The 24,928-nt window shown below is 48.7% G+C and overlaps 1 protein-coding gene and 2 pseudogenes across 3 annotated transcripts; all 3 read right to left on the bottom strand.

Annotated features, from left to right (window-relative positions):
• Positions 1-486: 486 nt before the first annotated feature.
• On the bottom strand, positions 487-6,842 carry LOC309971998 (annotated as a pseudogene). The gene is made up of 3 exons: positions 6,791-6,842; positions 3,962-4,433; positions 487-581 (listed from the first exon to the last, which is right to left on the bottom strand). The product of its transcript is annotated as an uncharacterized misc_RNA (transcript).
• Positions 6,843-9,006: 2,164 nt separating this feature from the next.
• BEND3 (BEN domain containing 3) lies at positions 9,007-24,033 on the bottom strand (the record flags this gene model as incomplete). The annotated part of the gene is made up of 3 exons (XM_082855346.1): positions 9,007-11,253; positions 23,301-23,503; positions 23,997-24,033. 3 exons carry the CDS (start codon positions 24,031-24,033, stop codon positions 9,007-9,009), a joined length of 2,487 nt encoding a protein of 828 aa, XP_082711472.1.
• On the bottom strand, positions 14,345-16,003 carry LOC309971846 (large ribosomal subunit protein uL22-like; annotated as a pseudogene). The gene has a single exon. The product of its transcript is annotated as a large ribosomal subunit protein uL22-like (transcript).
• Positions 24,034-24,928: the final 895 nt, after the last annotated feature.

Here is a 24,928-nt window from a genome sequence, read left to right as displayed (position 1 = left end):
CAGACAAGTGAAGGCCCAAAGACTGATTGCAGTCAGAGTAGAACAGCAAGTATCTAAAATGGGCAATTTCTGTTTAGAAGTCTGGACTGGTAAAGCCCATTTCTGGAGTCCCACTCAGAGGGGTTGCTTATATTAGATACTTCCCCACAGAATGTGTAGGGAATTTTCTTTAGGATTGTAGGGGAAATCCCTTAACTCTTGATTCTGAGACAGATAAATCTAAGGTGAGGCTACAATAATAGCAGCCAATTCTTTGGACTCAAGCAATCAGTATTAATTACCTGAAGACAAGGCAGCCGTCACCATATGCTGAAGGATATGCCTTGTCATGCCTGGCACCGTGCCTGCACTGCGATATCAGCTGGTCAGATACAATGGGGAGACTTGGGTTTAATACCTCACGTCAGAAAGAGCAGGATACCTAGCAACTGTGTTTCAGCCTGTGGAGACAGGAGACTCAGGAACCTGCACTCCGGCAGGTGTACCTCAGACCAAAGCCTGACCCTGTCCTCCTGCCACGGCCTCAGCCGTCTGCACCCGGGCAGAGCCGATGTCCTCAACCTGCTTATACCCACATGCATCTTGAAAATCAACCGAAGGCAAGAGGCGTCATGTTTTATACTGTTTACCATCAGACCCTTCTCTCCAAGCTCAAACAGGCTTCATACCTACCAACGAACAAGGCTTGCTAGAATCATGAAACGGTGCCCAGGAGATAGTAGAGGTTACAAATATTTTTGCTAAATGAATGAACTTCCTTTAGAGGCAGAGATGATTCTTAACTGCATGCCTTGTTCTATTTCCTGTGGCATTGAGAGGTTTCCTGAGTCAGATACTCTGACTGGGGTGGATCCAGAAGCTCAGCGACTGTGGACAGTCAGCAAAACCCCAAGTTAAACAGCCGGGAACCACCAGGCAGACAGACGAACAGATTTAGTCCACACAGCTACATAAGCGGCAGCGTGGAAATCAAGAGCACAAACTGGGGAGTCAGCCTGGCCATCATTAGAGGCTCCCAGCTCTGCCAGCATTGTGACCTTGACCAAGTTACTTAACCTCTGAAAGCATCCCCATGTGTAAGATGGGGAATACAAATATCTATCCCACAGGGTTTCCGTGAGGAATAAATGAAATAACGTACGTCACATCCCTAGCACATTCCTGACCCATTGCAGGAGCTTAGAGACTGGGAGCTCTTCTGAAAAACACGACTCCCTATAATTTAAGGCCCCACCGTCACTTCTGAATACACAGCTGCCACACCGCAGAAGCTTCTGGAAGGAAAAGCTGTGGCATTCCATGTTCTCAACCTCTGTCAAGGACACAGTTCACCATCTGGACTACACACTCTAGAAGAACAAACAAATTCCTGTTTTTTAAAATAAAAGCAATGGGGCTTCCCTGGTGGTGCAGTGGTTGAGAGTCCGCCTGCCGATGCAGGGGACACGGGTTCGTGCCCCGGTCCGGGAAGATCCCACATGCTGCGGAGCGGCTGGGCCCGTGAGTCATGGCCGCTGAGCCTGCGCGTCCGGAGCCTGTGCTCCGCAACGGGAGAGGCCACAACAATAAGAGGCCCGCGTACCGCAAAAAAAAAAAAAAAAAAAAAAAAAAAAAAAAAAGCAATGGACAGGCCTCCCCCTGCAGAAATGTTCTGGCAAAAGCTACCACATTTGGCCAGTGACCCTAAGCCCTGATGCTGAAACATTTGTAAACCTGCCTGTTCCCACTGACCTGAAAGCTAAGATCTCGTTTATCACTAGTTAAGAAGTCAGGATGGCAAGCTGACTAGAACACCAGCAGAGGAAGGCAGCCTTACTGGGCTGAGAAGGCAGAGTTCAACACGATTGTATCAGAACAGAATATTCCCCTCCCTACTTAGAACAGGTGAAGAGTTTCTTCTTTTTGTACGGATCCAAGGACAATTTGGTGAAAATAAAGTCATCCAGCCCTGAACTAATTCTGCAGGTTCACGAAACTCCTCCTCCTCCTCTAGTTCCAGCCCCGTTGGCTTCCTTTTATTGTTTCCTAAGGGGTTCTTCTTGTACCCCAAAGCTTGTTTGCATGCTGAACTTTTCACCTAATTAATTCCTCATTTTCAAATCTAGGCTAGTCATCCATTTCCTTGGGGAAGTTTTTTTTTTTTTTTTTTTCCGGTACGCGGGCCTCTCATTGCTGTGGCCTCTCCCGTTGCGGAGCACAGGCTCCGGACGCGCAGGCTCAGCGGCCATGACTCACGGGCCCAGCCGCTCCGCAGCATGTGGGATCTTCCCGGACCGAGGCACGAACCCGTGTCCCCCGCATCGGCAGGCGGACTCTCAACCACTGCGCCACCAGGGGAGCCCGGGGAAGTCTTTCCTGACAACTCCAACAAGGACCAGTCTACCTGTTTCACAGTATTAAGTACTCCTCATTAGTAAACTTATAATTTGTAATTTTAAAAAAGGTCAGTTTTATTTGAACACAACAGGAAACCACTTATTTCAGCTCAGATCTATTTCTACTAATCAGTAAAGTGCTAAGCCTTCAGTTTCTGAGATGTACACAGTGTATTTTTCGAAGTCACTGTCATGCAGTGGTTCTGCAGCCCCTGGACACAGCACCAGCACGACCTGGGAACTCTTTAGAAATGTAAATGCTTAGGCAGCACCCCAGTCAGACAGAATCAGAACCCCTGGGGTAACGTGCCCTCTGGTGGTTCTGCCCCTTAGTGGATGCTGATGGAGTCCCACCCAGATTCCCTTTCCAGCGCACCCATGCCCTTGCTGCTGAGAGCCAGCTAACCACTCACAATGGCCCTTCTGGAACACTGCCCTTGGCAAAGGGAGCCACCCTGCCAGGCGAGCTACCCCTTTCCCTGGAGAAGACCTCACCGACCAACTGGCCCCTTTGCGGCACCTGGTACTAATTCTGCCAAACAATTCATGTTCTAGGGCCTCCCAGTGGCTGGCAATGAGGCCGGACTGCAGAGGAGACCACACTCGCGCTCACAGCCTTCCCTGGGCCCGTCCTGCTTCCCATCTCCTGGGAGCAGGTCCTCAGTCAATTGCACAAGAATCCTAGTCTCAGGCTCTGCTCGCTAAGGAATCTGATCCATGGCAGTCACTTTCACTATCTCAAAAAATTTACTCTTACCAGAACATGTCTGTCCACAATTGCCACAATTATTTCACCCAGGGCAGTTTGAGAACCGGCACCCCCATATCTAAGATCAGACAAACTGGGGCTTAGAGGATGTGGGTGACAGGACACCACTGACTTGTAACTGGTTTCGGGTCTGAATCTCTGTGTATTGTGTGTGGCTCAGGGGTGTTTAGTTTCTGAGATGGTACGGCGGAACGAGACAAACTTGGGTTCAAATCCTGACACTGAAGTTTGCCAGTTGTGTGAACTTGGCCGGTAAACCTTTCTGCTACCTCACCACAAAACGGAGATAATGGCATTGCCCAAAACACTGAGTTTTTATGAGAATTAAATGAGATAACACACATACCCTTCAGGGCCTTAGCTTTCTTGTCTCAACCGGCTTAATTAGGGAACTTACGTCACAGGGTTCCGAGATGATTGCAAGCCGCGATCCAGGTGCAACTCTCAGCGGTGTGCCTCGGCACTGTTGTATATACTCAATGAATGTTAGGTATGCCCAACACTGCCGTCACAGCAAGCAGACAATGAATGTTCGTTCCCACCACTGGCCGAAGGATTTTAGATTTCTCTGGAAGCTCTCTTAAAGAGTCCATTGCATCCCACCGTTCCAAACTTCAGGATAATTTGGTGTGGCGCTCTTATTTCTGATAACTGCTTTTACAAGTGAAACCACATATACTGAAATTCTCTGATTTTTTTTTTTTGCAAGACCAACAGAAGCAAAGCAAAAATAGAAGCAAAGAGTTCAGCTTTTTTTTTTAACAGTTCAGCTTTTTGTTAAATGTGTTACGTTTAGTCAAAAAAAAAAAAAAAAAGCCTGTGTCATCATCAGACTCCTCAGATTCTTCTTTCTTTGCTTCTGCTTTCTTCTCCTCAGCTGGGGCAGCGGCGCTGGAGTGGGCAGGACCGCCTGCTTCTCCTGTTGGACCGGTCCGCCTGCCCCCCACCTTGCAGATGAGGCTCCCGAGATTGACACTGGCCAGAGCCTCGGCAAACAAGCCTGGCCAGAAAGGCTCGACATTTACGCGGGCTGCTTTAATGAGGGCATTGATCTTACCCTCCGTGGCCGTCACGTCACTCGCCGTGCAGACCGGGGGCCGAGTAGATGCAGGCGAGCTCGGAGACCGAGGCCGTGGCGCGGGCGAGCGCTGGGCGGCGGGGTGCCGGCCGCGGCGCCACTCGCGGCGCCAGTCGCGGCTGAAGGGCGGGCCTCACGCCCGTGCGGCCTCCGCTTCCTCGGAAGCACCGAGCACCTTCTCGGCAGCTGAGGAAAGGCACTCTTTTCTTTTCTTTTGGTCGAAAACAAAGATACCCACAGCCAGAACGGACCTAAAGAATTTAGCCTTCCTTCAAGTCTCGCTTAAACCTGCTCACGGAGTAAATGTCTGAGGCTCCAGCCCCGACCAGCCCTGACCTGCGCGAGGCTTACAGCACAGGTGTCAGGACTCAGGACTGAGCGCTCACGCCCTGGAGGCGGCGGGCTCCAATCGCAGGCCACGACTCACTTCAGGCCGCGCGAACCCCGGGTCCAAAACAGTGTTGCTCTGATAGCTTGAGACCTTATTTTCACTGTGAAATAGTATTTAATGATTTATAATTCGCCAAAGAGGCGAGAAAAAAACATGCATCCTTTTGTTACCAGTTAATAATACGTTAGCTTTGAGGAACAAAATCTCATTTAATTCAAAGTGGAAAAAAAAGAGTGAACTGAAGCTCTGCTAGTTTAGCAGCAGGGCGGGTCTGGCACCCGACCAGGAAAGGGGGGCAGTCAGCCGCGCCCCTACTGCATGGCCAGGAAGCGGTTTGTGTGGAGACGTCTCAGTCACTCGGCTGTGACAAACTGCACCCCGATAGCCAGAGCGCGTTAAGTCCGAGAGGCCGAGGTGCCCCGAGTGCCCACGCCCTCCCCGGGGACGAGGGGGTAGGGGGGAGGCCGCACGCAAAGACAGACAGACCCAGACGTTCCGAGAGACCTCTGCCTTAAGAAAATAAGATGTTACGAGACCATATATTTTCTATTTTTATAACATTTTATATAACTCATGAAACAGTGCTTGTATAAAAATTCACACAAAGTTGCTAGAGAGCATACAATTTCCAAAAATGTCCTGGGTTTTTGTTACATTCAGTTTTCTAAGGATGCACTCAAATCAATGGTAAAATGCAGACATTATGCGATATTTCATTATCTTTGGTAAAACTATACTCATTATTTTGTCTCCTCACAGTATTAATTCTGATATCCACTTTGTGCAGGGTCTGCTGTCACTAGGATGTCAGAAGAACATTAAGGCTGGATCTACAAGAGGCAAGTATCTCCACGTGACAGTCGGAGCCCCTCGGCCCCCACCCCCTGCCCACTCCGTATCATCCATCTACACAGCGAGGCAGGGTAAGAGCCCAATGGCCTCCAGTCCGGGGTCTCGAGACCCTCCTCCTCAGTCAGGCAAGAAGTAAACATTTGGGGGCAAAGGTGAAAACTGAGGCCATCTCTGCAGGAACGCGAGTGGCCATGCTGTGGTAGGGTAGGCCAGTGACTCTTCGCATTTGAACAGCGAATCCCTTCACCACTAAGTAGATCCCATTGGTTGGTCGATGATTGCTGCTGAGGTGGAGCCCCTCCCCCCAAACTTAAAAAGAAAGGAAGGTTTGGAGCCAACACTGAAGGGGGAAGGGGCACACTAACACCCATGACACTGGACACGACTTTATTCCCTGTCAAACGTGTGTGGTCATGTAGACACAGCCAAAGTGAACTGAAGCAGGATTAGAACACTTAGTACATTCATGACTATCTTCATACATTCTTTTAAAACTTACTAACAGAGAAAAACAAGGGACACTACCACCTATTGTGACTTGCTATTTTACTCAACATCAGAATGTATCTGTGCTACTTCTTTAGTCCTCTGGACATGAGGGGGGAGAAATTGCAAAAAAAGCAAACAAGTAAAAATCAAAGAATTTAGATGCGGAGGGAGAAGGGGTTTTGCCAACAGATTTTATGGAAAACATTAAATTTTGAAAAAAAATTAGTATTTTGTACTTCTATTGCTTCGTGTAAAAAAAAACTGCCCCTGGAGCCCACCTGTATGGCTGGAGCTCTGAGGACACCACAGAGACAGACACGGGACCCACAGGCGGTTCCTGATGAGTCAGTCCAGAGAGACAAGAAACAGCTCACAGAGTGTGTCCACCTCTCTTCACTGGAAGGGACTCTAAGATTTGGGGGGAAGAAGCCCTACAAGGAAAGGTATTAAGGAAACCACCAAAACACGGTTTCCAAAAATTGAACATGCGTTAGGTTCTAAAGAGACATAGTTCGTTCCTAGAACCTTGTTGATCTCTCTATTGTGGGTAGATAGGATGTTTTTTTTTTTAATTATTAAATGATTGTGCTTCTGAAGTTGCAGGGTCACATTCCACCCTCTAGAAAGCAGGGCAATTTTCACATGGCTTGGAATCCTCTTGGATACATCCTAGAGACCAGAACAAATTCCATGGCACTCTCGCGCCCACAGCGCTGGTGAGTGAGAGAGCGCCACTGCCGTCTTTGGGTGTGTGCGCACGCGCAGGCATGCATTTATGTGCTGGAGAGACTAAGGCATAGAGAAAGGCCCAGGAGAGGGGGAAGTGAGTCTCTGGCTGCTCCAGTCCTCCTCCTTTCCAGGCACAAAGAGGTTGAGCTTGTTATTCATGTCGGTCCCCTTCCTCTCACTTCAGTTTTCTACTAAGAAATGTGTGTGTGCACATGTGGGTGTGTGGGGAGACAGTCATTTATTAAGTCCCTGTGCATTTCTAAATTGCAATAATTCAGGTCTGCAGTTTCAAGAGAAATAATCTGTAAATGACATTTAAAAGCAAATTTACTAAAATTAGATCAGCAACTTGACACTGCTCAGAATCTTGTCATATTAAAAAAACAACTGCCCGCTGGGTGCAGGCAAAATTCTGTCATACAGCCACTGAAACTGAAGTCCTTATCTGTATGAAGAAAAGTCATAGACTGTTTCTATTATTTCTGCATTTTAAGGTAGCAAAATATTAAGCCATTAGATTATTAAATCTGTAACATTCCACAAGGGTTTTAGGACTACCCTGTGTGATTCAATTCATTTTCTAGCTTTCTGGTATGATGTACTGTGTTTGGGTTAGACTGTTTCCTTTCCCCCTTAGGCACTGGCCCCCACAGTCAGGTAGGTAAAAGTATTGTTTTTATATTAAGGACTTTACCTGTTGGGGAGTTTCCTCCAGGTTGGAATCCTGGAGAGCATGCCGCTGGCCTGGAGCAATGTGACCTTCCCAACCAGGGGAGAGAAAAGAGGTGTCTCATCCCGAGGCCAAGGGACCAGCCAGATGTAGGACAGCAGGACCTTCTGAGGGCCCAGAGGGAAAGCTCTGAGTGGACCCTAGGAAGGGATATGGGAGCCCCATTTGAGATGGCCTGTGTCCTTCCAATACCAGGTATCCCCAAGAGAGCCCAAGGCTTGGGCCCACCCTGAGGAACAAGGATGTGTACTGACTGGAGGAGCTGACACTGAGGTGTGGTGAAGTCACCATACAGCTCCCAGAACCCGGGTTTTGTTTTGTACAAATACACACATGGGAAGTAAACAGTTCTTGGTGAGCCCAAAGGGGCCCATCTTTAAATCAAACAAGATATCCACACACACTTCTCCAAGGTAATGTGTTTGCCCCTCCAACAGCATCCTTGCCTAGAGAGGAGAGGGGGCAGTGGGAGGACACAGCTCAAATGAAGACATTGTGAACGTGTTTCCACGTCTCTCTACATTCATATCATCATCATCATCATCATCATCATCATCATCCAGTGTTCTCGTCTACAGAGTGAGCACAATATTCTACCGGCGCGGCAATGTGGGCCAGGCCGCCCCCTAAGCCCCTTCCTCGGCACCAGTGGGAGGGAGAAGGTGACTGACCATGGTCAGAAAGACATCGCACTATTCCATCCCCTCCACCGCCATCCAAGAGGCATCCTGACTCTTCCAAAATCCAATGTAAAAGACAAGGTCATTAAATCCATCTCTATGCCACCTGAAGCTGTTAGCCACACGCATGATCATGGCCACCTGAAGCTGTTAGCCACACGCATGATCATGGCCACCTGAAGCTGTTAGCCACACACATGATCATGGCCACCTGAAGCTATTAGCCACACGCATGATCATGGCCACCTGAAGCTATTAATTAGCCACAGGCATGATCATGGCCACCTGAAGCTATTAGCCATCACGCATGACCATGGCCACCTGAAGCTATTAGCCACATGCATGATCATGGCCACCTGAAGCTATTAATTAGCCACACGCATGATCATGGCACTTCTAAACATTTCATTTATCTGAAACCGTCTTTAAAAAAAAATTCCCAGCAACTGAATTCATCTTACAGTACTTCATCTCAAATATTTAAGATTTTTTTCTAAGTAAAATGGCCTCCACAGAGCCCAATGATTTTCTTAAAAAAGGGTTTCTTTTTAACTTAAAAAAAAACTGATAAAAGTGGAAGATGTAAAACGTGGGAAGAGGACCAAGAGGGTTGCTCAATTTGCATTTCAAATTGTGAGGGGACTGGGAGGACACTGCCGAGGAGAGGGAACCCTGACTCCTGAGGCCTCTCTGCTATCACAGCTTGGCCCTCCCCCGACTCTGGCTGTACCACCAGGAACACAGGACAAAAGTCGTAAGTACAAGAGGCCAAATGCGAGGCTTCTTTCTCGCGGCCGTGGCCGGCGGGGCGGTCACGTGTGCAAGTGCAGCAGGCCACTCCCCGCCGACATAAGGTGCGCGGCTGTGGACACGTCGCGGGCTCCGGCAGAACGCTCAGTGCCCGCGGTGCCCATCACTTCTCCACCTTCTTGGCTTTCTTCAGGATGTCGCATTTCTTCCTGTTGGGGCGGCGGCACCGTTCGTCGATGCTGGGGATACATTCATAGTGCCACACCTCCTCCATCTTCTCCACCGGGTACACGGCCTCCACGTAGTGGCGGATGAGCCTCAGCCGCGTGGGGTCCAGCTGCTTCTTGTTGCACGCCCCGGAGTGGTTGTACTGCAGCCGTAGGTTCTCGGCGGTGAAGAGTTCGGGGAAGAGCCTGACGAGCAGCCGGGCGGCGAAGTTGCCCACAGAGAGGCTCTGCTGCACGATCTCGCGAACCTCCTTGTCTGACAGCAGGTATGGCGAAGGCACCGGGAAGTCGGGCGAGGGCACCACCAGCTCATCCAGGGGGATCTTGCAGAAGTCCTTGCTGCTCCTTTCGGGGGGCAGCGGGGGCCCCTCAAATTCCTCCCGGAACCGCTCGGGGTTGATTGCATAGCTGGCCAGGTCCCTGCACTCCGGGCCCGGCACATGGACCTTGCGCTGCTGCTGGTAGGAGCGCCTCTGCTCCGTGTCCCGGCGCCGGCAGCGCTCGTCCAGTTTGCCCACGAACTCCAGTGTCCAGACGCGGTCATTCTTGGCCCGCGGGTAGAGCAGCTGCACGTAGTGGCGGATGAGCTTGATGCGGGACGGGTCCAGCTGCTTCTTGCCCAGCGAGCCGCTGCAGTTGTACTGCTTGCGCAGGTTCTCGTGGGTGAAGAGCTCGGGGAACAGGTGCACGAGCAGGCGTGAGGCAAAGTTGCCAATGGACAGGCTGCTTTCGTAGATGCTGCGCAGCTGCTCCTTGCTGAGCAGGCAGTCGGCGCCAGGCACCTCGAAGTCGGGCTGCGGGATCTCCAGCTTGTCGAAGTCGATGGGCACCAGCCAGATCTTCTTGGACCGCCGGCCGGGCCGCTCGCCCTCGAAGCTGTCTTCCACCTTGACCACGGAGATGTCATCGGGAAGGCTGGAAGAGTCGTAGCAGTCGTCCCGCGGGGGCTCGCCCTCGCTGCCCGCGTCCAGCCCCAGGCCCTCCAGCTCGTCGTTGATGCGCTGGGCGCACTGCTGCAGCCAGGCCTCCTCCTCCTGCATGTCGGGGAAGTAGATCTCCGTGTAGTTGCGGATGATCTGCAGCCTCTGTGCGTCTAGCTCCTGCTTGCCTCCGTCCCCGTAGCAGCTGTACTGCTCGCCCAGCTTTCGGTGGTCGAAGAGCTCGGGGAAGAGCCGGTGCAGAAGGAAGACCGCGAACTCCCCTGGCGACGAGGCTTCGTCCAGGAACTCGGTTAGGTCCTGCGTGTCCACCACGTGGTCCGAGGCGATGGTACTGCTCCGGTCCAGGGACAGGGCCTCCTCCTGGTCTTTGTTGTCCAGGAAGTGGCTGGTGTCCACTTGCTCAGCCTCAAAGAAGCCAGCGACCTGGCCGCCGGGCTGGCTGTCCTCCATTTCCCGTTGGGCCCAGAAGCGGCTGAAGAAGTCGTTCAGCTGGGGCAGGCACTCAGCCTGCCACACGGCCGTGTCCTTCACTGATGGGTAGTAGACCTCCACATAGTTGCGGATGAGCTGCAGGTGCAGCGACTCCAGCTTCCGCTTGGCCGCAAAGCCGCAGGCGCTGCAGCCCCGGGAGAAGTCCACGTCGCTGAAGAGCTCAGGGAAGAGCTGCACCAGCAGGCGGCAGGCCAGGTCGCCGCCCGACAGGCTCTGGTCCACGATCTGCTTGAGCTCGGCTGCCGTGAGCTGGTACTCGGGGGGCGGCTGGAACTTGGCTACCATCTCGGTGGGGCTCACCTGCTTCTTGATGCGGCTCACCTCCAGGGAGAGCAGGTCCACCTTGCTGTGCAGCTGCGACATGTTGGAGGAGAGCGTGTTGAGCATGTAGAACATCTTCTGGATGAGAAAGTAGATGTTGGGGTCACTGTCGGTGGCTGCCGCGGCGCCGCCGCCGTCCCGCTTCTGCGGCTCGTTCAGGAGCCGCAGTGGTGAGGGGCTGTTCCTGGGGTTCGCCTTCTCGAAGAGCTCGAACATGTTAAGCGCGTCTCCGGTGGGAGGGTTCTTCTTCTCCATGATCTTGTGCGAGATGCCATACAAAGGCTTCTTGTAGGAGGGCGTGGTCACGTCGTTGCTGGGCTCCTCCTCGCCCGGCCACGCGGAGCCCGAGCTCTTGCCCCTGCCTGCCTGCTCCCCGTTGCCCTGGCAGGGCGAGCCGTTCTCCCGGTTCCGCATGCCTGCTAGGAGCGCCTGGAAGACAAGAAGTGCGTTAGCTGAGGGTTCTGGTTTACTACCCTAGACACAAAAGAGGGGCCGAGGTCGATCGCAGGAGCCTGTGAGAAAGTGTTTCCCTTGCCCGGGAATCACTCTACCGGTACACAACACACCACTAACACAAACCTGCATCCCAGCGCCAAACTTGCTCGCTCTCCCTACTTCCTGAGAGGCTCAGGCTGGGCCTCAAAAGCTTCTAATTCCTGTAGGACACAAGCCCTGAACTTCCTGTCTACAAGGCCTGGCAGGAGAGCAAACACATATTCTGGCAAGGCCGGGCAAGAGTCCTCGAGGGATGGGAGAGAGACCCCGGGCACGGGAAGCGCTCAGTTCGGGAAGCAGTTCAGCCTTGGGCAGGCCACCTCATTGCCCTGACTGCTCTCAGACAGGGAGGATTCCTGCCAACGGCAGCTCCAGAAGGCAGCAGTGTGTTGTCCAGTCTGCAGCCTCTAGGAGAGCAGGTGTCTCCACTCTGGGCAGCTCCCAAGATGCCTGGTGTTGAGCACGGAAGAACTGGGGTCCAGCAGTCCCCAACCTTTTTGGCACCAGGGACCGGTTTCATGGAAGGCAATTTTCCCACGGACAGCGGTGGGCTGGGGGATGGTTCAGGCGGTGATGGGAGTGATGGGGAGCCATGGGGAGCGGCAGATGAAGCTCCGCTTGCTTACCCGCTGCTCACCTCCTGCTGTGCGGCCTGGTTACTAACAGGCAGTCAAACGGCCCAGGCGTTGGGGACCCCTGGTCTAGAGAGTGGCAGTCTGTTGTCAACTCTACCACTGCCTGGAGTCACATCTAATCTCAGACTGGAAAAGGCTCAGAACTCGCCCAAGCTCGGGCGACTGTGGATGCTGTGAAGTGATGAGGCCTCCCAGCTTTTTAAGTCTCGGTCTCCTAGCCCTTCTTTGTCCAGCAGCCCTTCTCAACCAGAATTGCGGAAGAGTATTAAGCCCCATGTCCTAAAGCACCCACTGCATGTACTGAATTAACACCTTTCCTATGCATCTGGAAAGGTACTTTCTATGTACTCTCCAGCCTTGCTCAATAGAGGACAGTGAGAGAATTAAGCCCTACCAAAAATGATTTCAGGGATTATCTCCTCAACTCTCCCAAGTTTGGCACACTCTGCAGGTCCACTCCTGATAGACTCCCAGGGCAAGTTCAAAATAGCCTTTTTTTTTTTTTAAATAAATAAATAAATTTATTTTTGGCTGCACTGGGTCTTCGTTGCTCTGCGCGGGCTTTTCTCTAGTTGTGGTGAGCAGGGGCTACTCTTTGTTGCAGTGCTCGGGCTTCTCATTGCGGTGGCTTCTCTTGTTGCGGAGCACAGGCTCTAGGTGCGTGGGCTTCAGTAGTTGTGGCACGTGGGCTCAGTAGTTGTGGCACGTGGGCTCAGTAGTTGTGGCACGTGGGCTCAGTAGTTGTGGCACGTGGGCTCAGTAGTTGTGGCACGTGGGCTCAGTAGTTGTGGCACGTGGGCTCAGTAGTTGTGGCACGTGGGCTTAGTTGCTCCACGGCATGTGGGATCTCCCCAGACCAGGGATCGAACCCGTGTCCCCTGCATTGGCAGGCGGATTCTTAACCACTGTACCACGAGGGAAGTCCTGAAGATACCCTTAAAGGCTCCAAAGCTTGAGCCCAAGCTTCATGCCAGAAGGCAACTGCCCAGACCATTTGGGATCCCAGAGTCCTCAGCTTTCTTTAGTGGTTTTCCCTACTGCCAGGCCCTGGATGGTTTAAGAGGCTTATTTACATATATATGGACAAGTGATTTTCAACACAGGTTCAAAGGCAATTCAGTAGACAAAGGAGAATCTTTTCAACAAATGATGCTAGAAAAATTGGATATACATATGCCAAAAAAAAAAAGCAAAAACGTTTCATCCTACATATATCATATAAAAAATTAACTAAAAATGTTACCTGGGGATGGGGGGAGGATGCAAAAGGGCACAAGGAGACGTTCATGGTAGCAGGCGATGGATATGTTTCTCATCTTGATCGTGGCATAGTTTCGTTGGTATACACGTCAGAACTTACCCAATGGTATGCTTTAAATATGTGCCGTTTATATATTTCAGTCATCAATTTGTTTTTGACAAATGTTGAATTTGACCCCAAAACACACTGGAATATATTTTTGAGGGTCTAATTAAGCAGAAGAACTAATTGGTGAGCACCTGTGGGTGTCAGGGGAGCAGGCAGGGTTGAAGCACAAAGCACGTGCTTCCACAGACATGCGCATGCCTCAGGCAACCAGAAAACGGACGACGACAAAGTGCATCCTTAGGCTGCTCCCCCACCTGGGGAAGAATACGGTTGGCACAACCTGGCCCAGCCCAGCGCTTCTGAAAGTCTAATATCCATATGAACAGCCGATGCAGGGGACACGGGTTCGTGCCCCGGTCCGGGAAGATCCCACATGCTGCGGAGCGGCTGGGCCCGTGAGCCATGGCCGCTGAGCCTGCGCTTCCGGAGCCTGTGCTCCGCAACGGGAGAGGCCACAACAGTGAGAGGCCCGCGTACCGCAAAAAACAAAAACAAAAACAAAACAACAAAAAAAACCCTACAATGAGGTATCACCTCACACCAGTGAGAATGGGCATCATCAGAAAATCTACAGACAACAAATGCTGGAGAGGGTGTGGAGGAAAGGGAACCCTCTTGCACTGTTGGTGGGAATGTAAATTGATACAGCCACTATGGAGAACAGTATGGAGGTTCCTTAAAAAACTAAAAATAGAATTACCATGTGACCCAGCAATCCCACGACTGGGCATATACCCTGAGAAAACCATAATTCAAAAAGACACTTGCACCCCAATATTCATTGCAGCACTATTTACAATAGCCAGGTCATGGAAGCAACCTAAATGCCCATCAACAGACAAATGGATAATGAAGATGTGGCACAGATATGCAATGGAATATTACTCAGCCGTAAAAAGGAACAAAATTGGGTCATTTGTAGAGACATGGATGGATCTAGAGACTCATACAGAGTGAAGTAAGTTCAGAAAGAGAAATACAAATATCGTATATTAATGCATGTATGTGGAACCTAGAAAAATGGTACAGATGAACTGGTTTGCAGGGCAGAAATAGAGACACAGATGTAGAGAACAAACATACGGACACCAAGGGGGGAAAGTGGCTGGTGGTGATGGTGGTGGTGGTGGGATGAATTGGGATATTGGGATTGACATATATACACTAATATGTATAAAATGGATAACTAATAAGAACCTGCTGTATAAAAAATAAATAAAATAAAATTCAAAAAAAAACTTACAGAACAAAAAACCAAATCCGCCTTCCAATCCAGGGGATGTGGGTTCGATCCCTGGTTGGGGAATTAAGATCCCGCATGCCGCAGGGCAACTGAGCCCTCGTGCCACAACTAGAGAGCCTGCGCACCACAACAAAGATCCTGAGTGCTGCAACTAAGACCTGACGCAGCCAAAAATAAATAAATAAAATAAATATTAAAAAAAAGAAAACTTAAAAAAAATTAAAATAAATAAAAAGGAAGAAAGAAAGGAAAGAAAGAAACCACATACACATACATCAGAAACTTGGAGAAAGGGATGGAGATGGTTGAAAATCTTTACTCCTGACACAGTGTGTTTAGAACTGTGGGTTGTCACGTGACCCATTACTAAATGATGACATTGATTTGATGGGTCAAGACCAGCATAAAAGAGGGAGGGGAGAATTCCTTGGCAGTCCAGTGGTTAGGGCTCCATGCTTCTACGGCAGGGGGCACGGGTTCAATCCCTGGTCGGGGAACTAAGATCCTGCATGCCGCGCAGTGCAGCCAAAAAAACAAAAACAAAGAAAGAAAGAGGGAGGGAAGGAGGAAGTATGAAAGAGAGACAGGAAAGAAAGAAAAAAAGAATAGAAAATATCAGAGGGCATTGCACACAGTAAGTAAATTCAAGAAGTTTTGTTCTACTGCTCTGTGTCTATGTATTTACATACAAATCCATATATGTGGACCAGATGGCTCTATAAGGTGAATTTATAACTGTGGGTCACTGTTGAAAAGCACTGCCCTAATAAATTCAAATTGTCTTACTTGCTAATTCCTATAGACTGTAAATTAGATTTTTAGCAATTTACTCACCATTAAATTTTTTCTTTTTACTTTTATTTGCATTTATTTTTTGCAGCATTTATTCCCGGGCCGTAAGTTTTTGTTTCTTCAGTTTCTTCTGGGATATCTTTTTCTTCTGCTCAACCTCCCCTTCTGGTTTAGGAACAATCTGTTCTTTTACAGTAAGGATCATCTCAATGTGGCAGGGAGAGCTCATGTATGGGTTGATCCCACCATGAACTCTGTAAGTCCTGCACCGCATCTTGGGGGCTTTGTTCACCTGGATGTGCTCAATGACCAGAGAATCTACATCTAAGCCCTTAAGTTCAGCATTACTCTCTGCATTTTTGAGCGTGTGCAGTCAAAATTCAGCACTCTTTTTGGGCCACCGACCCTGCATCCAGCCCCACTGTTTGGCCTGGGCACACCTACCAGCTCCACCATTGTAGCGACGGAATGGCACACGTTGCTCCTTTAAAGTGACATCCTTCAGATACTTGGTGGCTTTCGGATATGCGTACTCTTAGTGGCCTGGGCAGTTTCATGAGTGTTCTTAAAGTGAACACGAAGATTTGAACCTCTTGATTTGCATGATTTTGTGGGGTTTTCTGGGTCAAGTGAATAGTGAACCATTTTTAGAGGTCACCTCAAGCTGCTTACCGGAAAAGGAAAAAGCACTCACCGTTAAATTTTATTACACCAAAATAATTTTGGAGGTCCCATGGATCATAAGATTTCGTGAGGTTTTACCAATATAGAGTAATTTGAGTGTGTAATGTCAATCATTAAAAAAAAATATATAATTACATTACAACTGATTTTGGAAAGGGGCAAAGGCTTTGTAACAAGCAGTTCCACTAATACATTTAAATAAGGTTCCATGCAGAGAAAGATCAGCAGAAACTCACATGCCATGCAATAAGAGTACACGTTCTAGGGGGATCTGCCCTTATTAACACTCAGAGTAGAAAATAAGCACAGGGACAAGTTTCTGGGTGAACTATCTGAACAAAACAAACAGAAGTCGTTTGACTCCAGCACATTCCTACAGTGAGCGAAGTGCAGTGTATCAGAACTGGAGACCCCCCCAGAACTCTCAATAGTCAGCCTCATTAATAAAAACATTCCAGTTTCTACCAAGCATGTGAGAAACACTGCCATCAATACAAACATTTTTGGCTAAGTGGCTTGAATAAAAAATTAAGTTGGAGTCCCAGCAGAGGGCAACATTCCTCACTCCCAGAGACCTTGGATACACAATTCAACACAAAGCATGACACAAGCACCAAAGAGAAGGTTCTTAGATATCCCCACACTGGTGTCCTGTCAACTCAGTGCTCCAGTTAATTCCACAAACGCTGCCAAGGCACGATGGGCTGGCTGCATTTGCTGCTGCTGATAAAATCTCTGCTCAGCTGTCTAGGAGTATCAAGAAATCTTTAAATCTGTGCTACTTGGCACTGGTGTCTGGCTGACACCGTTCCCAATTCTCCGAGGCTCATCTTCCAACCATATGTGAACTCTGCTGCACAGCTCAGGCTCTGCAGTGCCAGCGTCTCTCCTGGATCCGATCTGTGCATTTCATTCTGTCACTAGCACCCTTAGACTCCAGCGGGAATGCCCAATCTCTTGGCTGGAGAGTCTGACTGATCAAAAACAGGTTGATGTAAGGTTACGGATGTGTCCATGCCCAGTGACATCTTGGGGATTGGGTCACCATGGAGATGCTCCAAGTCCTGAGTCTTCCCCAAGACTCCAAATCCAAGAGCAGTCACTGAATTCAGTTCAACGGATGATGAGTGGCTAAGTGGTGCCCAGTCAGCTAAGTGGAACACCAAGAAAGCAGCATGCCTTCAGAGGAGCAGGGAGTTGAGAATCAATGTGGCATCAAGGGCAGACCATGGAAAAGGGCTCCTAGGGCGCTGGCATCACCACCCACCTCCAAACAATCGAGATGGGGTGATGCTTTTCATTTTAACAGAATGTTTATCGTCGTCATCATCATCATTAAATGACCAGATGTAGTTAGCAATAAGGAACGGAAGAGCTTTCTACCACACAGAGTCAGTAAACGAACATTAATGAGTGCCCAGCATCTGTCAGGCACGGTGCAAGGCCCTGGGGACACAGGGAACAAGCCTGTCTCTGCCCTCATGGCTTTTATCCTTTGGGTTATCCTTTATACTGCTGACACTGTGTGGTGAGGATGGAGAATGTGTTATCATGCCTGAAAAAATAAGAATCTGGGGAGATAAAGCAACTTATAGGAAGGGAGAAGAGAAAGACCACAGGGATGGCAAACTATCAGGGCAGGGCATCCTCAGAGGCTCCTCACAGCATATCCTACAAACACCCCACAGTGCTCAGGGCCACCAGTGCTTTAAGTGCACAGTTCCAAATCAAGCAGGCTTGGTAGTGCTAGCTTCTCTGAGCCTCATTAAAATGGGAATGGCCACAGTACCTATCTGCTAGGGCTGCTGTGGAAATGACTACGAATCTCCAGCTGGGACCATACTGAATGACACCTAGGAGGTGTTCAGTACATTTGCACTGAGCGAATGAGATGGCAGTTCCATTCTCCAACTGAAAACCAAACTGCAATGACACTTTAGGATTAAAAACAAACATAGAAACAAAGAACCCCAGGAGAACAAGGCTAACTTCTGCCTGGCCCAGGGCTCTTGAATATCACCCCCAGTTCCATGAACAAAAAGATGATTAGCAATAAAAACGCTGGCTACTCACCTCCCACATCTGCTGTATTTGGCTATCATGCCTCTCCCAGCAGAGGCGCCAAATATGTCTTTATGCAGCCTTTTGAGGGAGGTTTTATTTTTCTTCTAAGCATTGTACTAAATGTCACTTATAAACAGGCCATCAGCACCGATGGGAGTTTGAATGTGACAGACCTTTAGCATCAGGGCTACCACTCAAATCCTCCCCCCTCGCCCTCATCCCCCTTCCTTGGGGTCAAAGGAGAAGATGGAAGGTGCTCAGAATCAAGGGCACTCGGGCCGGCGGCAGCCAGGGGGGCATCAGGTGGCCTCTCCTGGCAATTCCATGCCATTTTCCTTCTGATAAACATGGAGGGAGGTGGCTGAATACTGACCGTAAGGGGTGGTAGCTGGAGATGGGGGTTGGGGAGCAGTAAATAACATTTTTGAAGGCTGATGTAGGGCAGGCCCCGTGCTGGGCTCCTTCCAGGAGTTGTCGCAATCCACACAAGGAACCAATGAGGAAGCAGTGTCACCCCTCATCACCGTGGAGGGACCTGAGTCTGGGAGGTCACAGAATTGGCCAAAGGCTCCATGGTGAACTCCCCCTGATCCGACTCCAGTCTCCATTCATTCTGGAACTGACCATTCCTATGGGCTGGATCAGAGAAGGTGGGGCTCACCTCCTGGATACGCAGCGGGGAGCTGAGAGCTGAGTGTTCCCAGTCACTCCTGCCACCTCACACAAGGATCAAGGCTGCCCCACTGGTATCCTGGCACTTGACTTTAACTTATATGTCTGAGCTGGCTCTTCTCTCCGGGGGAGATATTCCCTCATCACTGTTACACGGATTAAATGAAACAAGACAAGGAGCGGGGTTATTTGTCAGGTAGGGAGTCAACAGCTGTTAACGTACATCCTTTCCACTTTTTTGGATTATTGCTTGATTCAGCCTCCGTTCCTCCGTCTTACCCTGTGATGAAAGTGCTTAAGATAGTTGTATATACTCCCTGCTTCCGCTCTCCCACTTCCTCCTTCCCCACCACACATGTAAGATGGATCAGAGAAAACCCAGGGAGAGAAGGATAAAGGGCTATCCACTCCAAATTAAGACTAGTACCATTTTGAAAAATCAACACATGCTATAATTTCATAAAACCAATGGATTGTTCGAAAGCCCCCAGGGCTCTGAGGCTACTGATTTACTGACATATCGGCTTGTACAAACTTTTAAAAGGAAGCACTGCCTTGACTTCACACGTCACCATTCTACAAGGAGCTCAAGAATTTCAAAAGGTTTATACTTACATATACATATACTTTTTACAGAACAGGAAGGGGAGCAGGGCTATCAACCTCATGTTATCTACACTAACGGAAATGAACAAAGCTAACAGCACTCTCAAAATAAAACCCAGGACTTAGTGTCTTTTCTACTCCAAAATCTAATGGGTTATAGCTGCCTGCTGTATCCAATCCATTGAAAAGTAAACATAGGGGACTTCCCTGGTGGCGCAGTGGCTGGGAGTCCGCCTGCCAATGGAGGGAACACAGGTGGGATCCTGGTCCGGGAGGATCCCACATACCGCAGAGCGGCTGAGCCCGTGCGCCACAACTATTGAAGCCCATGCTCTGCAGCAGGGGAGGCCACCACAATGAGAGGCCTGCACACCGTGATGAGGGGTGGACCCCGCTCACCACAACTGGAGAGGGCCTACGTGCAGCAACAAAGACCCAACGCAGCCAAAAATAAATTAATTAAAATAAAAAAAAAAAAAAAGTAGGGCTTCCCTGGTGGCGCAGTGGTTGAGAGTCCGCCTGCCGATGCAGGGGACACGGGTTCGTGCCTGGTCTGGAAAGATCCCTCATGCTGCGGAGCGGCTGAGCCCGTGAGCCATGGCCGCTGAGCCTGCGCGTCCGGAGCCTGTGCTCCACAACAGGAGAGGCCACTACAGTGAGAGGCCCGCGTACCGCAAAAAAAAGAAAAAGAAAAAAAAAAGTAAACATAGATGACCAATTAGAATATGTAAATTGGACAAGTCATATTAGAAATATTCAAATATATATTGGTTCCCTTTTCTCCAAACATGTCAGGATTCCTGCATGCTGCTGCAGCTCCGGCCAGACGAAGCTTATTGCCTCACCAGATCCAGAAGAGCATCTGCAACCTTCAAATCATTTCTGTGATGCTCAGGGAAATCCTTCCACTGTGAACCTCAACGGACCTTTCCCCAATGCAGGACTTTCCTGACTTGCTTCATACACTGAAGGATTCAACTAAAATACAAATCATGAGAACCTTCTCCTTCCCCTTCTATCCCCAGAAGACGAAGATGCTCCCTTCTCTACGATGCCAATAAAATGTGTTGGACGAAAGGATGAAGAGTGACACCATTTGTGCAATGAGGCAATGGGGCCAACCTGGGCTGCCCACAAAGGCCACAAACCAGCCTACATGTGATCAGAATTCCTTTTTGATGCAAGAGCTGGCTGTTCCTTGCTGTGGTGAATTGTTTATGAAAATGGCCATCATAGTTCCCCTGTCCTTGTGTGGAAATCTCTTTGCAACGTGACTTTGTTGATCCCACCATCGGGAGGCGGTGTCTAGTTTTCCACCCCTTGATCTAGATTTGGCCACATGACTGGCTTTGACTGGTGGCCCATGAGCGAATGTGTCGCAAGCAGAGGCATCAAAGTGTTTGCTCCCCAGAGTCTGCCCTCCTCGCTCCTCCTTGGAAATCTTCCATGCGTGAGAGTAAGCCTGGACTAGCCTCCTCCTCGTAGGGGGTGAGGAAGTGCATAAAGGGAAGCTGGAGTCACCCCACCAGCCCAGGTGAGGCCCGGATACGGGAGTGAGGTCCTCCCTTACCACCTGGCCCCAGCCACATCAGGCCAAACCAGAGGAAGCACCAGCTGACTCACAGAACTGAATGAAACAGTGGTTACTTTAAGGCGGCTAAGTTTGGGGATGGTTTGCCACAGCAAAGGTGAACCAATACACTCAACTTTGTGCTCCATTTCTTGAACTCAAGCTTTACTTGTAAACGTGAAAGAGTGTGCAGAATTGATCATAAGCAGAATTGAACGTGACACACAGAAGACGTTTCCTGGAGTTCCTTCAGGGACATACCATAGTGCTTCTCAAACTCCTCAACCCTTTCAGAATAACCTCGAGGAGCCCAACCCGTAGAATCACTCACAGGAGGGCACGAGGTTTACGGATATGGATACGGATGGTCCCTGTGGCACTATATGGAATGACATAAAAGTTCCTATATACCAATCGTTAGGGAAAAGGATAATAAATTATGGTTTACAAATAAAGCATTTTTTAAAAAGCAGATGGGGAAAGGTTTTTCAAACAAGCTATTGGACTAACCATCTTGTAGCTTCATTGGCCACAGCAGGCATCTCTCCAGTCAGGAATCTGAGTTTTCATCTACAATCAACTTACTGCACTGGAAACTGCCGTCCACACATGAAACTTTCCCTAGAGTCCCAAGGTATGCAGCAAGCGGCTGGTTTAGGCAGCCAGGGTCAAGGGTGGGGTATTTTTCATTAATCCTTCATAAAAAAATGATCACACAGGTATAAGAAAATTCAACTTTTTTCTGGGTATTACGGATTTTCTAAAATGTATTGCTGGAGTACTCAGGATAGCCAAAAAGTGGAAACAACCTAAATGTCCATCAACTGATGAATGATAAACAAAATGTGATATATTCACACCATGAAATATTATTTGGCCATAAAAAGGAATGAAGAACTGATAACGTGCTTCAGCAAGGATGAACTTTAAAAACATTAGGCTAAGTAAAAGAAGCCAGATACAAAAAGCCACATAGTCTATGATTCCATTTATATGAAATGTCCAGAACAGGCAAATCCACAGAGACAGAAGGTAGATGAGTGGTTGCCAAGAGCGACAGGAGCGGTGGATGGGGAGGGACTGCTTGATTGGGTACAAGATTTCTTTGCGGGGTGATGAAAATGTGCTAAAATTTATCACAGTAATGGTTGTACAACTCTCCGAATCTACCAGAAACCACTGACTTGAACAATGTAAACTGGTGAATTGTATAGTATGTGAATTATATCTCAATTGAGCTGTTTGGAAAAAAATTCCAAATAAATAGATAAATGAATGTATCCCTCAATGTTCCATGATGTGGCATGCAGATCAGTCCTCATTATAATGTAATATTAACTTGCATATTGAAATCCTAGTGAAAATCTTAATCTCATCACTTTACTAAATCTCTAAAACCTATCAATTCCCAATTTATTTAGATCTGGGGTAGCATCTAATAGAGGAGAATTAAAACAAACCAGTAACAACCCAGAGTCCCAGGCTGATACCCCATGGTGTACTGGCTAATGATGATGAACTCTGAAACGTGGGCTCTATTGAACAGACGTGCAGAAGCTGAAATGCCTATCTGGGTCCCTCATAGAGCACGCGCGCATGTGTGTGTGTGAGTGGTGAGTAGCTGCGTTACACAGCTTGGGAAAACATTCTTCTAAGAGTTTAAGGTGTGATCTGCCCGTCTGTGGAGAGGCTCTGTGGAACAGGCATTCCGGGCCAGACACCTCATCTCCCAAACTCCCCTCTCTCCTCAGTCTTAACTGTTTTGTGTACCTGTCTTGTCTCCCATCTGGACTCCAGGCTACTAGAGGGGACCACTATGTCCAGTTCCATTTTCTCTCTCTCAGAACTTAGCAAAGTTCAATATAATCAGCAGGTGATTAAGAAATAAAGCAGGGCTTCCCTGGTGGCGCAGTGGTTGAGAGTCCGTCTGCCGATGCAGGGGACACGGGTTCGTGCCCTGGTCCGGGAGAATCCCACATGCCGCGGAGCGGCTGGGCCCGTGAGCCATGGCCGCTGAGCCTGCGCGTCCGGAGCCTGTGCTCCGCAACGGGAGAGGCCACAACAGTGAGAGGCCCACGTACAGAAAAAAAAAAAAAGAAAGCAAATTCATAAAATAGGTAGGTTAGGGGTCACAGGCATGTTATAAAATAATTGGTCTTTTTACAAAAAAATTCATTGAATAAGCTCTCCTAATAGATACAGAAGATGGATCTGATTTAGGAAAAGACCTGCTAAGCCTCACCTTCTCCAGGAATCTAGGTAAGGTGTGCGCTATGTGAAATGTGGTAGGCTTTCACTAACAGTCCTTGCTATCAACAAGTTCCTGCTTTCCCTGTGAGCCCTCACCTCGGGAATCAGCCGCCGCCTCTTCACGCTTGGGACGGAGTCCGGCGGGCCCTCGCCGCCCGGCTGCTTTCTCTTGCTGGAGTCCTGGAGGCCAGTGAAGACGCTGTCCAGAGCGTGCTTCTCGGAGGACCTGGAATTCACTGAGCAGTCCAGGGCAGCATCTTCGGCCTCTGTCTCCACTTTCACAGTGTTATTTTTCAGAACTGTGGCAGAGAAGAAATAGGGCTCAGCGGGGAGACCACCTGGCGGCGCTGGGATTAGCAGGGTCCCCTGAGCGGCAGGTTGTATGCGGCCGCCCTTTGATACTATCACTCAGATAACAATATCTGAGTAACAGATCACAATAAAACTGGCTTTCCAATCAAGCAATCTGTATCTCACCACACTAGTGCTATACAATGATACCATGTTCCAAGCACATTTTGTTCAAAACAGGTTTTAAAGTCTTTTCTCAGGGGAGGGAGAGGAGATGGAAGGAGAGAAACTACTCTTTTAAATGATGCTTTTAAAAAAGTAACTCTGGAAAGATACATAAAATGCCACACGTGTGAGTGGAGAAGGATGGGAATCAGAGGTGAGAGGAGACTTTTCTTGATTTTTCATCATGTATCTTTTAATATTTTTGAACCACGTAAACGTATCTAAAAAAAGTATTCAGTTAAAATATTTTTTAAAAAGAGGCTTTTCTTTTTTTACCTTCTTCTACATCTTCACTGAATTCAGTTGCATTCATCTTCTATTCCACTAAATGAAAAGACAAAGACAAAGTCTTGATTTATTGTTCGTTTTTTAAAATTTTACCCACCTATAAGAAATTCCCTTACCCTCCCAATCCTGGCTCCCGGTAATAGAAGGTTAAGCCAATGCGACTCTGCAACATCAAGGAAAACTTCATCCTCTTGTTTGCAGTTGCTCAGAAACAGCCAGGCCTCCTGTATGCCTGCTGGGAGTGCTTCTCCAAGACTTTATGTGGGCAGAATGCATCTTAAAGCATCAACTGAGACCCACTCACAGAAAGAAAGGAACATATTTGAGAAAATCAAGTCTTACAAAAGACCTCAGTTTGGATGATCTGTTAGTCCCTGCCTTAAACATTCCAGCCACAGAATGAAAAGGCTGACAAAGGTCCACAGGAGGCTGTGGACCCTGTGGACCCGGTGAACCTGAGCTAAGGTCTTAGGTGGTCCAAAAAAGACCTGTGCTGCCCATGACGGTAGCCACTAGTCACATACAGCTCCTGAGAACTTGGAATGTGGCCAGTGCAAGTGGAGACATGCTGTAAGCTTAAGATACATGCTGGATTCAAAGATTCAGCACAGTAAAAAGAAGGTGAAATATCTCATTAATAATCTATTGATTGCATGTTAAAATGATAATATTTCAGATCTGTTGGGCAAAATAAAATATTAAAATTAATTTCGTCTTTTTTTAATGTGGCTGCTAGAGAAGTTAAAATTACATATGTGGCTTTTGCATTATATTTTTATCGGATGGTGCTGTCTTGCCCTTCCTTCAGAAGCAACGAAGAGAAAGAGGCACTGTGGGTTCTTAAAGCTCCTGAGCCATACGATCTGGTCCAAACCACTCTTTTTATTGATGAGGGAACGTGGCAGGAGGCAGTGGCGGCG

This window comes from Leucopleurus acutus (genome assembly GCF_964270905.1).
Source record: "Leucopleurus acutus genome assembly, chromosome: 15".
NCBI classification, from domain to species: domain Eukaryota; kingdom Metazoa; phylum Chordata; class Mammalia; order Artiodactyla; family Delphinidae; genus Leucopleurus; species Leucopleurus acutus.
This window is presented reverse-complemented; position numbering and strand designations above follow the sequence as displayed.